Source organism: Montipora foliosa, chromosome 8 (assembly GCF_036669935.1).
Source record: "Montipora foliosa isolate CH-2021 chromosome 8, ASM3666993v2, whole genome shotgun sequence".
NCBI lineage: Eukaryota > Metazoa > Cnidaria > Anthozoa > Scleractinia > Acroporidae > Montipora > Montipora foliosa.
Window position 1 is genome coordinate 12,111,277 of NC_090876.1, and position 14,795 is coordinate 12,126,071.

Consider the following 14,795-nt stretch of genomic DNA (forward strand, 5'->3'; position numbering starts at 1 on the left):
ACCTATAGATCTAAAAAAGAAAAACATCCTTTGGCTACCTTTACGCCATCTTTGTAACTCCAGTTCGTATTTACTTATTGCCCCTCGCAGCTTGGAGACCTTTTCCTTTTCCTTCTCATAGCGTCGTTTCCATTCCTCAGCAGTAAGTTCTTCGTTGACAACCACAACATTCTTGATAGTCTTGGCTCTGAAAATTCCAGTTAAATATGGTTATGCAAACAATTTTGAATAATTATTCTTTTGAAGTTTCCATACATTTTTGTGATCTGCATGGCATGTTTTTGGGTAGGCTTTCATGTACCGGATTAAAATGGCGGAGGTCAAAAGAACCATCTGTACATGCAATTAGGAATTGTTATGTTCCAAGGCTGTTGCCTAACAGGAGCCCGGTAGCCTGGGGCTCCCAAAGAATAGCTCTGGGCTCCTTAATTTTTCACAGCAACACCTTTCACTTCATATGTTGGGCTCCTAAGTTCTCAGCGTTTAGCTCTGAGGGCCCCTTTAAATTTTCTTAGGCAGCAGCCTTGTGTTCGCTTTGTTCTTTTGCTTGATGGACATTAATTATTTTGGATCCAGTGTATGAAAGACCAGCCCAAGTTTTAGGCAAAAGAGAGAAGAGATCCTCACACATTTTAAGCAATAGACCATTAATTTTTACAGTGGAGTGCTTAGTTACCTGGCCTATGAATTAAAGTGAGGCCACAGTTGACCTTGTTTTGATAGAAATCTCACTGCTCAACCTCGTCCCCAGGGTGCTCCACGAAAGGGAAGAAGAGAGACCCTGGGGACGAGGTTGCTCACTGCTTTTATGTAAATTCCAGCCTCACTTTCATTCAAAGGCCAGGTAACTAAGTAAATAACTGTAAAAATTAATGGTCTGTTATTTCTTATTGGTTACAAAGGAACTGTGGCACTTTCTCCTCAGCTGTCTCAAGAGGCTAAAATGTTGGTCTTGCTGAGTTTAACACACAACTCCCTGCATAGCAATTCCATGTTCAGCCACCCGAGCCAACCCATGGACGACTGATAAGACAAACTTCGCAGATTGGAGAACAAATGATTGCACCATTGCAAGGTAAACTTGAACCTATTTCAGTGTACCTTCATTATGTTCATGTACTGTCATTATTGGAGAAAAGTACAATGTTTATGTTTTTGAACCAAAAACCTACCTCTGGCCAAACATAAGGGTTGACCGTGTTTCTTGCTCATTGAAAGAAGATGGTGAACAGCAGATAATTATGGTTGTCCTTGCATTACCACCTGAAATAAAAATACAAAGCAAAGAATATAATTTTCTTTAAATTGAGGACTAAAAGGAGAACAGAAACACACACTGAATTACTAGTTTCAGTAAATGTCTTTTCCAAAAGAGCGTTGACAGTTCTATAATGTATATTAGCAAGGGTCAACATTTTCTCTTGCATTTCTGTTTATCATACAATAAAATTCAGGCAATTTTCTTTCAATTTATTTATATTATCTCTACAGTCAATCAACTTACATTGTACATAGTAGTCATAAAACACATGGTTGTTAATTTTGAGAGGCCGACTTCCAGCAAAAACCACAAACAACTTAACAGTGTTGGCTGGCTGCTCTGCTGCATTGTTGATTTATAAATTTTACATTTTTCCTTATTTTTCACCTCCTACTTTTCAAACCAACCTTGTTGGCATCAACACAATGAAATTATGTGCCAATATTACATCACTCGCTGCAAAAATAAATAACAAGGAATGGAAAAGACTGCCTGAATGCAGTTGATCCAGTCAGGGCGTGAACTTTCGCACAGTTGTTTACGGTGAAAACTTCTGAGAATCCGGCAAAATACATTACTCCTTTGCAAAAATTAAATATGCCACCAATACTCCTACATCTTAAGTCTCATTCAAAATAACAAGAAAAAAATTAATTCTATGCAACAGGCAAACAATGGTTATTTAAATCTGGCAAAGGGTATATGCAATCATCTACGAGGCCCTCTGTAATAATCGCAAAGACCTCTAGTAACTTAATAACTCTTTAAAATGAGCATCTGTGACCTACCAAGACTTTCCTGTAATATTCTCGTCATTTTACTATCCCTGTATGGAACATGGGTTTTCTTTAAAAGAAAAAGATAATAAAATATGTTTTTATTCTTGTTATTATTACTGAAAATTGATATCAATTTTGTAACATTTTTTTCCCAATTATCTGGTCATAAATGACCTCTGAACTAGAACTGAATCACAAAACACTATGATCATAAAAACTGAAATATGAAATGTTCGTTAGATCTTTCAGATAATAAAATCAGGATTTTGTCTTAGGGAGTCCCATTGCCCCCTTTCCTGCGGGAGCTAAGGCAGGACAAAATTAGAGGGTTTCATGTATTTACATGAGACCGGATTTATACAGACTGACGAAGGCAAAGGTCAATAAAATTGACGGCTTTGAAAGGGCTCTGAATGCAACTTTGGTAAACTGTTTTCATTCAATTGAAGAAGAAAAGAGCTGGAGTATTCACTGGAACCATAGAAAGACTGCTACCTTAAGTTTGTTTCGCTTGTGGCATCCTTGTTCGCCCAAATGGGTGCATTTGCATGGCTTTTAATGCACAAATTCTATTTTTCTTGCAGGAATCATGCAAGGGCACGGCCTGGTGAGAACACCGTACATGTGTGGCCACTGTCCAATAAATTATAGTGGACCATAATCTACAATGCTCCTTTTTTCTAGTTCAATTTGTGGCCCTCCTGCGAATTTAAACTGGAAAATGCACAGACTATAACTTAAATACTATAATGACAGTAAATACATGTACATGTAGTAGCCATCAAACTTACCGTCCCTTCCGCCAAAGCAGAAATAACATTCCCTAAAGCAGACAAGGACTTGTTGATGTTTTTTGCTTCATCAAGAACTGCTCCCTCTGCCCCTGTTTTGCTGACCTATAATTATAATGAATATGATAACTAAGATTATTACGTTAATCGATTGACTACTGATCGATAAATTATTCTCAGGAATTTAATGCTGTAAAATATCTATTAATAGGAAATTTTACCACAATTGCTTGTAAACTCGCAATCTGATTGGCAAATTTGCCGTTGTTGATGAGAGTCTAGACAAAGCTGTATGGGTCACGCTGGCGTCATTTTGTCACGCAATTTAATAGCCAATAAGGAACGCCCATTTTGGGAAATAAATCAATTATATTGCCAGAAAGTTACAGACAACGCTTGCTCTTTCTTTGTGACATGATTTTGGTCACACTCAAATCGAAAGTGATTCAGCATTGTCTGTATTCTTACCAACAACAACATTCATCATCACAGTAGTCAAAATTTGTTGTGGACTCACGAGGCACAGCTGATATTTTGAGCATTAATTTTATTTAGACTTTGGCTCTAACACAGAGATGATGCTTTATATTTTAATGTCACAACACTCTCACAAAGAGCAAAATTATTATGATCCCACAATTTTCTATCCCATCTTTATACTGTAGTCAATTGATTTACATCAATTAAATTGATAGAACCCTATTTATGTGTGCTTCACCTACCCAGTGGGGTAGTACCCCTTTTTTTGGAAAAAAACTGTACCCTTGTTCGACAGTTAAAAAAATCAATCAATACGCAAATATACGTTGTTATAGCAAGGGTTCAAAATAGTAAACTCCTCCTTATACACATCATTGACTGACGCACATGACCATCTAAGAGAAACTCAAAGTAAAGCATAACACTCAAGCAGGTATAATTAGGAACAGTGTAAGACCATTTCATAGAAACAAAAACTTATGTTGAGAAACCAAACCATTTTCAAGACTATTAATTTTTCAAAGCAAGTGACTACAGGTAGTAAGAATTCATCCAGTTGGTAAGAGAAGAATTTAAACCCACTGCATTTGCATGAAAATCCAACATGCACAGTTCCACACCCTTTCCTCACGGTCAGTCACATTAAGTTTTTATTTGTGCAGCACATCAAACAGAAAATACAGGGGCATTGAGTGTTTAAGCACACTGACAGACCTTTTCAGATCCAGCTAAATCCACCAAATAGAGTTTCCCGCTAAGCTTCTTGTTTGTTTCTACATTTTCTTGCTTGATATGAAGTAGAAAGATACTATGGCTTCTTGAGCTGTGCTCATTCATGTCTGTGAAAGGACCAAAAGAAATTTCAGCAACAACAGTTCAAAAATTAGAACATCTGAATAACTACCCTAGTCGCTTTAACAAAAAAAAAAAGAGAGAGAGAGAGAACCAGACCTGCTTAGCAGATTTGTGAAAATAGGAGTCCATTATTCTTTATTGGACCTTTAGACTTTAGTCTGTTCCAAAATGATTTATTCTGTTGTTATTTTAGACACGATTCTTTTCAAATCTTAACGTTCCTGCCATGAAATTCTGATTTTCTAGCTTGTTTGATTGTCACTAATATTATTATTTGCCTGGTCTCTTGATCTGAGATACTTTCACTGCGAAATCATTAATTCAGAAGATACAACTGTATTGGGATTAGGGAGAATCGTAATAAGTTCAGGTACAGTGTACATATCATCTTACTTGTGACTGCCACATGTCGATTTGCTTTTCCTTCATCAATAATTTCCATGACTTCTTCAGGACTGGAGACAAATCTTTCACTAGCACCCTTAAGAATAACCATTTACTTAGACTGAGACAATTATTATTGTGAGATTACAAGTTAACAACACTGACCAATCATTATTATTCTGGCCTGTACTGCAAATGGAGAAAGACTGCTGGATATACTATTATGTAACTTTATGAAACCATATTACATGCTAAGATCCTTGCTCTAGTCCCAAACATACAGTGCAGGCATTGAACAACATGGCAACAGCATTGTTTAGTTCAACAAAATTTGCTCCATTCCCTGATTTACGTGTACGTAAAAACTCATCCAAACATGAATGATGATCCAAGATGGCTAAAAACAGTGATGGCATAAAATGAGGGATTTTTCTGTGGAAAAGTGAAGGAGTATCTTAAGAAATCAGGAGACATCAAAGGATTGTCCAGGGCGAAAGACATTCTGAATGCATCATTGATTGAATAAGGAATATTCGCATGTGCTTTAGAGCAAGTTTCAATCGAGTGTCATAAAGCCAAAACCAAAGTAATTACTTTGGCCAATCAAAAAGGACGGAGACAATCCGATAAACCAACCAAAACTCGAAGTAATTACACGTACATGTAGCCGACACAAAGCAAGGGAAAATGTGCATGCGTGAGCCACGATTGGTTTCAGTTTCTCTTCTTATTGGTTGAAAAAGTGGTGCCCGAACTTTGAACCAATCACTGAATGAAGTAATCATAAACCAAAGCAATTCGCAAATTACTTTTGACACTCAATTGAAAACTGCTCTAAAGTACCACTCCTTTCCTGGCGCAGCCTTGTGTTTTGAAAACCAATCAGCAAGAGCTAAGAGCTTAGTTCCCTGCTTGAATGTAGAATAAAGATTGTGCAGTTTGTTGATGATCATTACTAGATTAAATATCATCCGTCTGTCTTCTACACAGGTTGTGCACAAATTACTAACCAATGAATTGTCCCCTAGGAGTGAGACTTAACAGATTTTACTCTGTCTAACCCCGACTTTACTTTGTGTAATGCCAGACAACTTTAGGCATCATCTGGGGACGTCCTAGCGCATTTTTGAGGTGACAATGCGTTAGTACAGCTTTATATTTCGTACCTTTACATAAGGAACCCTGTTTTTGTCTTCATGAACAGCAAGGTTCGTTTTAGTGACTGAAGAGAAAAACATATGACAACATGCTCTTAACTATAAACAGTGAAATGAAAAACAGTTTTAAGAGTAAATGAACACAGACGTAAAAACAGTACAGTGAGTGAAGTCAATGTTGAAGAAAAAAAGTAACAACAAATTGTGCCTCCAGAGGTTTCATTAGAAGCCGAAAACCAGCTAATTCTGCTGGCTACTAATAATAAGTTATATGTATAGCCGCCTCCTTTTTCGATAAAAGAATTACAATATTTTCACCATTTCGATTTCCTTTAATAAATAAAACAACTCCATGTTTATCAAGGAACCTTTTGCTGTTTGTTCTGCTTTGTTTTAGACGTTGGATGTTTTTATGAATTCCTACAGCTGTAGTTATTTGCAGTCGCTCTAGCCACTCGCCACCGTGATTCTTTGCAGTCCGCCATGTTAGGTGAATAGAGTACAAAGACTGGTGTCAAATAATATTGCCTCAATCACATTCAATACGTCCTTCTGGTTTTCCATGTGTTGTTTATTTAAAAAGGAAGACAAAACAAGCTGGAGTCGATATTTTGTCATGTTTCAACAAGAGATTGACAGTGCAAATAAATTGTCCTCTAATTTGGCCATGTGCAGCTACGTGTTAATAAATTTTTGTGACTGATGTTGATGCCCAGATTGCTGGAAATGCCATTTCCGGCCTGCTAGATTTCAAAATTTTCTGGTGGATCATGCCCCCAGACCTTCCTACTACATGTACAGTACGGAAAAAGGGCCACAACCACCTACACTGTATTTACCAAAACCAGCCATTTACTAATTTAAAAATACTTAATAATTATGTGTCTCACCATCCAAAAGATCTCTAATCTTGTCAAGGTAAATTTCAAAATAAGAAACCTACATAGGATAAAAGGAGAATGTATAAATTCAATGATTAATATACCCTGAAGTAAAATGACAGCATTTAAAACAAGAAAACAGTCGTTTAAGGCTAGGGAAAGAAGGACTTTATCCATCTATCCAGTGTAATGTTTCATATGCCTTCCTCAAATAATTGATTGTTGAAGAAAAAAGCCTCTGTTTACACAGGGTTGCCACTATAAAAGCCAGTGACACACTAGGTGGTTTTGTTTGCCCTGTGGTATGTGCACACCTGACGATTTGATACGATCAAAGCAAATTGTTTCCAGGCTTCTCTTCTATTTCATCTGTCCACCATGCTGCGCTGTTGTCCACTATTTTTGTGCAGTGATGTGATAAAATCATAAGGTCTTATTAGTTGAAACCTTCAGCATCAAATCGTAGGAGCGGGTGGCACACTAGGAGAATTGCAGTGAATTTAATCGCAGATATCTGACAAGCTACATGGACATGTAGATTGTGGAAATTTTATACCCTGATTGCAGAAAATCGCAATTGCAGTAACGGGCACACTCGCCAATTTTCGCCAATTGTGTTGCTGGCTTAATGTGTCCCGGATTTCTTATGTGGACTTGACAGCACACATGTACGGTGTATGTGGGTTGAGCCTGTTGGCAGTCTACTCTGTTCTGAGAGGTTCTTCCGTGGGTACTTCCCCCTCTCATTAAAATCCTTGTTTGATTTGTCCTGTTTTAATCTCATTTGACAGTAATTTCAATTATTGATTTGATTTATAGCCTCCTAAATTAGAAGAGCACTTGTGCTAGGGCATTTATTAAGTAACTTTAGCCTTCACAAAAATGCATGTAAAAGCTCTGCAAACTTAAGAAGAAAAAAAAGATACCAACCTTAATGTGAAACTCCAAATTTTCATCCATGTTGTAAATATAATTAAATATATCTTGGACAATTCGTGGAATGATCCCCTGATTAAGTGGGTCATTAAGATCACCCTGCAAAGCATTATACTCTTCATTATTATAGTTGTGCCAATGGGTATGATCTTTAACACCAGCCTTTGAACCTGAAGTTGGTTACTACGGTACGTAGATGAAACACTTACATGCAAAAGAATGCACATGTATAACATTAAACAGCATGGTTCAATGTACAATTCTTGATTAACTACAGCTGTACATGAGAGGTTATAGTTAAACCCTTTGTAACCCAAACTTAGTGTTTTACTCTGTCTAGCGCCAGACAACTTTACTCGTCAATGGGGAACCCCCAAGAGCCAATGGGTTAAATGTGATCCAAAACATAACACAGAGAGAAGTTCACTGCCAATGAATATCAATAATGATGGACAAAGTAAAATTCAAGAATTGTGAAGGTTGATGGGGATGTCACAGTAATTAAGTTGAAAGGATGAGGCTAATCTCCAAAATATGCATTTAATTCTTCAAAAGTCTAATTCAGTGTACTCGCTTGGCTATTCTTTCTCAATTTCTTCAGAGGTCCTCATAAAAAGAGTGCACTTTCAGCTGTTGCAAAAGTTTACTGTAACAGTGAAGTGAAATGTGAGATTGTGTTGCAAAATTCATGAAAATTGAGCCCTCAATCGTTTCATGGGAAATACCTCGTGGTCAAAGATGGCGCCAAAACTTGAGATTTCATTGCTAAGGAAAGCTGCATGTTTATTCCTCATTTTCTGGAAGTTTCCGTTGAACAAAAAGCGATCCAAGAACTAAAGTACTTTTTATGTTATAACATTTGATGGCATTCTTGAAAAGACATTATTATTACAGTGCAACGCGCCTTACCGTGGCCACCCAACAATCTTTCACATTTGACAACCCACGCATAAATACGTCAACTCAACAACCGATGCAACAGCGTTCGATTACAACCATACGAACTTTGCAAGGGGGCATGACTGTCAATGAAATTCGCACATTCTGATTGGCAGTCAGGTGGCTAAGGTAAGGTGCATGGAGTTACCGTAGTTATTCGGTTATAAGGCGCCCTCGGTTATAAGACGCACCCCAAACTTTGCAATTTAATCAAGCTAAGTTCTCAAACTGAAAATTACGCGAAAATACTCGGTTATAAGACGCACTAAAAAATTGAGAGTTATCAAAAGGACGTGATGAATTTGAGAACAATAATTATTATCCTTACACAATTGGCATGCGAACTCTTTTTGTTAATGTAAACAAAGTGAAAAGTGAAAAGGTCAAACAAAAGCTAAAAGTTACACCTGAAATGATAAACATACAACGCATACACTTTTATTTGAACCTTCCGACTTAATAAAGAGTCAGAGTTCAGACTTCAGACTTCAAGTGAAAGCGAATGGCGAAAAACTCCCACCGAAAGTCATATTCAAGGGTGTTCGAAAGCTGAATATCAACACGCCACCAAGGATGCAAATTTCAGTGCACAAGAAAGGCTGGATGAACGAAAAAGGTATGTTTTATCTCTTTGTTCAGAGAAGAAACTTTTCATGTGAGCGACAAACACGATTCTCGGAATTCGAAACAAGGTTCGAACGATTGTATTGTTGTCATGGGTATCACGTTACTGAGCACGTGCTTTTGGGCATGTATACAAATTTTCGTTTGTTTGCTTTTCTCTTGAAGTCATTTAGTGTGCTAAAGGTCTCTAAAAGCACTATTCTTTTTTTTAATTGACAACTAGTGTCCTTTTTTTGTGTTGTTTAAACTGCAAGTTCTTCTCAAATTGTGATCTTAGGATTTTGTTGCGCAAAAATACTTGGCTATAAGACGCACCCCAATTTTAGCACTAACTTGCCACCCAAAGACAGATTTTTCTTGAAAAACCGTGCGCCTTATAACCGAATAACTACGATATATTCATCCAGAAGGGTTTTTGTCATCTAGGACAACCGGACGACTGCGAATGTAGATCCCTGCTGCCACACAATAAATTATTTGTGTCTGGTATTACCAGTAGGTAAAGTAAAATCTGTAAGTGTCAATGTTTTGATTTACCTCCATAGTATGGGTTTTACCACTTGACGTCTGTCCATATGCAAATATTGTTCCATTATAACCATTAAGCACATCTGTAAGAAAGTTACACATACAGTAGTTACTTGATAACACAAACAGTATTACTGTAGTTCGTGGCTGCATGCAGGAGTAGTTTCGCTCACAGGGTTGCCATGGATACCTCCCTACTAGGCCTGAAATGTGCAGGCAGCCTGAAACCTTTAAGGCACCAGTTCCCAAGCTCATCTGTTGGCGATGAGTTTAACTGACAACAAAAGCAGTGTTACTGTAGTTGGAAAATTTTATCAATAATGATGTTGAAGATGATGATGATGACGACTACAATAAAAAAAATGGCCACAGGCGATCAAAATGTATGATAAAAACTCATCACACTTTATAATGGTAAGAATTGAATCCTACTATCTATACTCACGCCATGAGTCACGTTAATAAAGCTGATGATACATGGAAGGCCTTCCATTGAAGGCTATAGCCTGACAGCCGAAAGCTCGAAAGTCTTAACTGTATATAGCCAGTGAACGTTTTTTTTAATTTTTAAAATGAAAGGTACAGTAATGTAAATTTACAATAGGGTCTTGAGAAGAGCAGATGAGAAATAACTTGAAGAAATAAAACAACATTTTAAAATTACTTTTTACAAGACATGTTTCGACATACTTATGCCACCTTCAAAAACAAATTAAATTCAGTTAAATACTATCGTCGCAACAAAGCTGCTAAAAAGGAAAAAATGAAAAAGAAAAAGATCGTTGTAATTTAAAACTGAATAACCAACGAGACTAAACTGAAAGAGATAAGCCAAAATGTTGTAGTTGTTGATTAAGAGTAGGACTGTTCCATTTGATATACAAAGCTTCTTTTATTTTAATTTTGGCTGAGTCTAATATTGTGGAACATTTAGTGGACCAAGAGTTTCGACGAGCTTTTGATGACGGGAGATGTTTGAATACATGAGAGGCCTTGTCCGAAATGAGGTGCTCATGAACGTGAGTAGAGATATGACGAGTGGTTTCACCAATGTAACTGGCATTACATCCAGCACAAGTAAATTTATACACTACATGGGAGCGGAGACCCTGTGGCACAAAATCTTTCACAATATATAAACAACTGTTTTACTTTGAAAGAAGAAAAAAACAACTTAATGTCAATATTCATGCAATACATTCTGAGTAATTTCTTGAGCCTTTTTTAAAATACCAATTTCTTGTTTTTTTGCATTTTTTTGGAAACAATAAAATAAATATATTAATTGTTTGAAATGAGACATTACTTCAATTCCACAAAATAAAACATTACACAACATAATTCATAACACAACTAAGGTCCACATTAATTACTTCAGATTATTATTAGTACAATTTCAAAGAGACAGACCAACAAGCTAGAGAAAGAAACAACACTTTTATACAAAATGCCTGTACTTCTTCTAACCAACATCAATCCTTGCATTCCTCGTAATTTTCTCTCTCCACGAAAGTAAGAGGGGCAGTTTTGTACATGTGTTTCCACTGTTCTTAAAGCTGACTTTTTTTTGTCTCTGCAGGAGGTTTTCATTGGTGTCATGAGCAAGGAACAGTGCAACCACTGCAATAATTAAGAGGTTTTTTTTTTTTCATTCATTCTTTCTTGCCTTTTTTATTGTTTTTCCGTCATTCTCCTCTTTCCTTCTTTCTTTCCTGTTCTTTTCTTTTTCCAAATAACTGGCTGTTTATTTTGGAAAATATAGCTTTCAAAGGCAGGAAGTTGAATTACCGGTAAACGTTAAATGGTTGCTATCAAATTAAGTTGTTGGTCCAGCTGGATGCGATGGCAATTTTTTTCCAAGGCAAAAAAATAAAAAGCACACGGTTCTCTGTATTTCTCCACTCAAGGCTTTGAAGAGCCTGTCGTTTGACACGCATGTAATCTTTGTTTATAGATTTCCTGATAAATTCAAGTCCTTGATTACGCGCGAATGTTATGACCTTCTAATGGTTAAGTTATTTACATAGGGACCGTTCTTTCGAATTATTTCCGTGGAAACAATTCAATTTGCATTCAAGTATGTGTGAAGGTCGACGTGTACAGTGTTCCTCCGAAATGTACAAATGTACTTTTCAAATCAGCCAAAACTGTGAATAATTATGCAAAAGACAAAACTCGCACGAAAATCGAACACTTGATCGCCAAGTTGGCAAGCAAGAAATAAAAACAAACTACTCTCGATATAGACATCTTTTATGGTAACTTAATGTCCTCATTTCCCCGATAAGCAGAAAGCCCCAATTTAGTTAAAGATGTCTCGAGCTGTAAGTTTCGGGAGATCAAATAAACCTAAATCAAATTAAAATACAACGGGGAAAATTTTCAAAATATTCGCACGTGTAATTTCGAGATCCAATATATCAAAAAGAAGATTAAGACCAGTCTGTAAGAAATGAGTTTACATCAGGCGAGATTTACGAGTTTTCAATCCGTGAATAGGTGAAGGCAGAGACGTTTAAACTTATCGAGAATCTGCATACAAAAGAGATTACATAAAGCAAAAAAAGCGCGTAACATTCCAGATAAGGCGATTCAAAACCTAAGTGAACAAACAAAAAATCACCGCTCTCTTGAAAAATCACTTTGAAGCTAACCGCGTTTACCTCAGAAGACAGGCAAACTATATAAGATATACGAAACTGGTGTGAAAAAGCCATAAACCTTTCCTACTTAGTTGAACTAAAGCTAAACTGACCTTGGAACAAGTGATTAAACAGTGAAGATATCTTGCAAGAAGACCAATACTTGACTAACATTTTTATCTCCGTTATTAATTACTGCAAGCCTTCAATATACCACGACTGATTTTCCAACAAAACGAATTATTCCATACCCTTCTTACTGTCAAAGTTATAGCTAGCTAGATCTATACCTACACGAGTTAACGTAATTGTGTCCTTGGAAAAAGTTATTATAAGGAGAATACACCTAGTTCAAACAGACATATTTACGTTTCGACAGCTAAGAGCTTTGCATTAGCAACAAAGAGGAATCAGATACGTGTTTCATGAGCCGACGATAGAAAATCAAAGCATTGGTAACCTTAAATAAGTTAATAATACAAGAAACTTAGGAAAAAGGAAATAGCGACAACCGATTGAAATTGACCCATCTTTGTGACCATGTAATAATTGTAAACATACAGGAGAGAAAAGTCAATTTCTAATTTGCCCAAGCCTACAATTATTAACAATTATTCCTAAGACAAAAATAACTCAAATCTGAGAATCTCCTAAACTATATAATTTTTAACTCGTTTGTGAGCAATATTAAGCAAAACATTAAGCTTAACTCCGCATCGTGAAATCGAAATTGATTTGAAGATCGAAGACATTAAACGGGACGAAAGCCAAACGTTTTAACACCGAGCATAAAATTCCATCACAACAACTCGAGAGTTACTTAACGTTGAAGAATAACGAGGAGGATCGTTGGATGACGATACAAAGAGTGCGATGACTGGTGCACTGAGTTAACATGTAGGCAATTAAAGCTCGAAAGAATCGGAGAGGAAATTTTCACGATTACAATATTAGCCTCAAATGTTTTCACAATTTCCTATGTATAACAACAGACCGCCGGATCAAAGGGTAGAGCATCGCGAATATTATTTGAGTCTCAAATGAAAGAAGAAACCGCACCTAAACTGCAAAAAGAAAGTTTAGAAAACACCAGATACTGACCTTGAACAATAACCTGCGCTGCTTCTATGTAAACCCGTTCTTGCGTGGTAGTCGGTTTAAAAACGCGATCAAACGTGAATGTCCGTCCCTGAAACACATCAAGCCACAGTAAAAGTTGTCAAACGCAAATTTTTTAAGACAACGCTAATTTTCGCGGATAAGTGCTAGTTATAACGTAGTGTTGGCTCACCCCATGAACGCACGTATCTGTGGTTGGAATTGACACAATACTTTGTCCTCCTGCCCGAATTTCTGCCGAAGATTGCGGCCGAAACCGAGAAAAAACTTTTATATTACATTCCCTGGGGTCAGGATTCATGGTTGTAGCTTAGAAATCTCAATAGATCCCAGACGATTCACACTGTATGAGCAACGTTCTTGTACGGCCCTTTGGCAAATATTTCATTTCTTGAGCAACACATATTGCCGGTTAACTCAGTCCATCGCACCAAACGCTATTAAAATGGCCCGTTGATTCATTCAAAGGTAGATTTAGTGATCGAACGGTGTTTCAGACAACTTAACGCGAATTCTTGAGGTTATTTCGAGGCCATTTTTCCAGGTTTTGCTTTCATTTCACATTACCAACTGTTGTCGGCCATAACCTTCACTGTCGTAAGGCATTGTGGGTAGGCATGTTAAATGGCTGCTCGAACTCACATGCCAATCAAATTAACCGAATGTAAACAATACACAAAAAGACTGTAAACAACAGCACGATCGTCAAAGGCAAAGAGTTGTCATCATCTAGGCAATGAACGCATTGTTATTATTGCAGCGCAGGAGGGAATGACTTCAAAAGAAGATTGCATTGCCGTTGTAAAAATCACCATAAATACACGTTTCGCGCAAGGATGCTTAAATAGGAGCCGGAAGGAAGTCGGAAAAATCAGGGAAGTTCACCCTTCAATCGTGAAGACCTTGGCCGCTTAGTTGTCGCAAAATCACATAAGTAAAATAACCATGATTTTTTTTTTTCGGACTGAAACAACCGCTTTTTAAATGTAATAGAAACCAGGGCAGGGACAACGTAACGCTAGCTTAACCTCTTTCCAGATCGCTGACAGCGTGGTATTTTAGCAATCATTGTAACAGAGTTAAATGTCCTGGAGGCATTGCCATCCAAATATAACCGATATTAAAGTAATGAAAAGGAAATTCTTTTGTCATTATAGGCAGCGTATACACAAACACGGTTTCATGACTTCGAAACCGCGTCAAAATCGATGCAGTTTGGAAGCGTTTACACGGAACCGTTTTCGTCAGAAAATCAAAGTCGTGATGGTATAAGTGAGCGCTGCACTACGGGCTAAAGCGAACAATGCAAATTTCGCACCAAAATAGTAACCGTATTCAAATCGATGCGGTTTCGCTGTTTACACGACAGACGAAACCGTTTTGAAAACGCTCCACTTTTGGTAGCGGTTTCAAATCGAC

At 37.1% G+C, this 14,795-nt stretch overlaps 1 protein-coding gene across 1 annotated transcript in view; it reads right to left on the reverse strand.

The window, feature by feature from the left end:
- Nucleotides 1-13,975, reverse strand: part of LOC137967984 (kinesin heavy chain-like) — a 38,511-nt gene extending 24,536 nt beyond the window's left edge. Inside the window, exons 1-12 of the mRNA XM_068814598.1 lie at nucleotides 13,549-13,975; nucleotides 13,359-13,446; nucleotides 9,625-9,698; nucleotides 7,519-7,623; nucleotides 6,598-6,646; nucleotides 5,717-5,772; nucleotides 4,560-4,647; nucleotides 4,026-4,150; nucleotides 2,832-2,936; nucleotides 2,050-2,107; nucleotides 1,173-1,263; nucleotides 39-187 (exon numbers count right to left, since the gene is read on the reverse strand). Of these exons, the coding sequence (XP_068670699.1) occupies nucleotides 39-187; nucleotides 1,173-1,263; nucleotides 2,050-2,107; nucleotides 2,832-2,936; nucleotides 4,026-4,150; nucleotides 4,560-4,647; nucleotides 5,717-5,772; nucleotides 6,598-6,646; nucleotides 7,519-7,623; nucleotides 9,625-9,698; nucleotides 13,359-13,446; nucleotides 13,549-13,677 (1,117 nt within the window). The 5' untranslated portion in view covers nucleotides 13,678-13,975. The remainder of the gene's footprint in view (nucleotides 1-38; nucleotides 188-1,172; nucleotides 1,264-2,049; nucleotides 2,108-2,831; nucleotides 2,937-4,025; nucleotides 4,151-4,559; nucleotides 4,648-5,716; nucleotides 5,773-6,597; nucleotides 6,647-7,518; nucleotides 7,624-9,624; nucleotides 9,699-13,358; nucleotides 13,447-13,548) is intronic.
- Nucleotides 13,976-14,795: the final 820 nt, after the last annotated feature.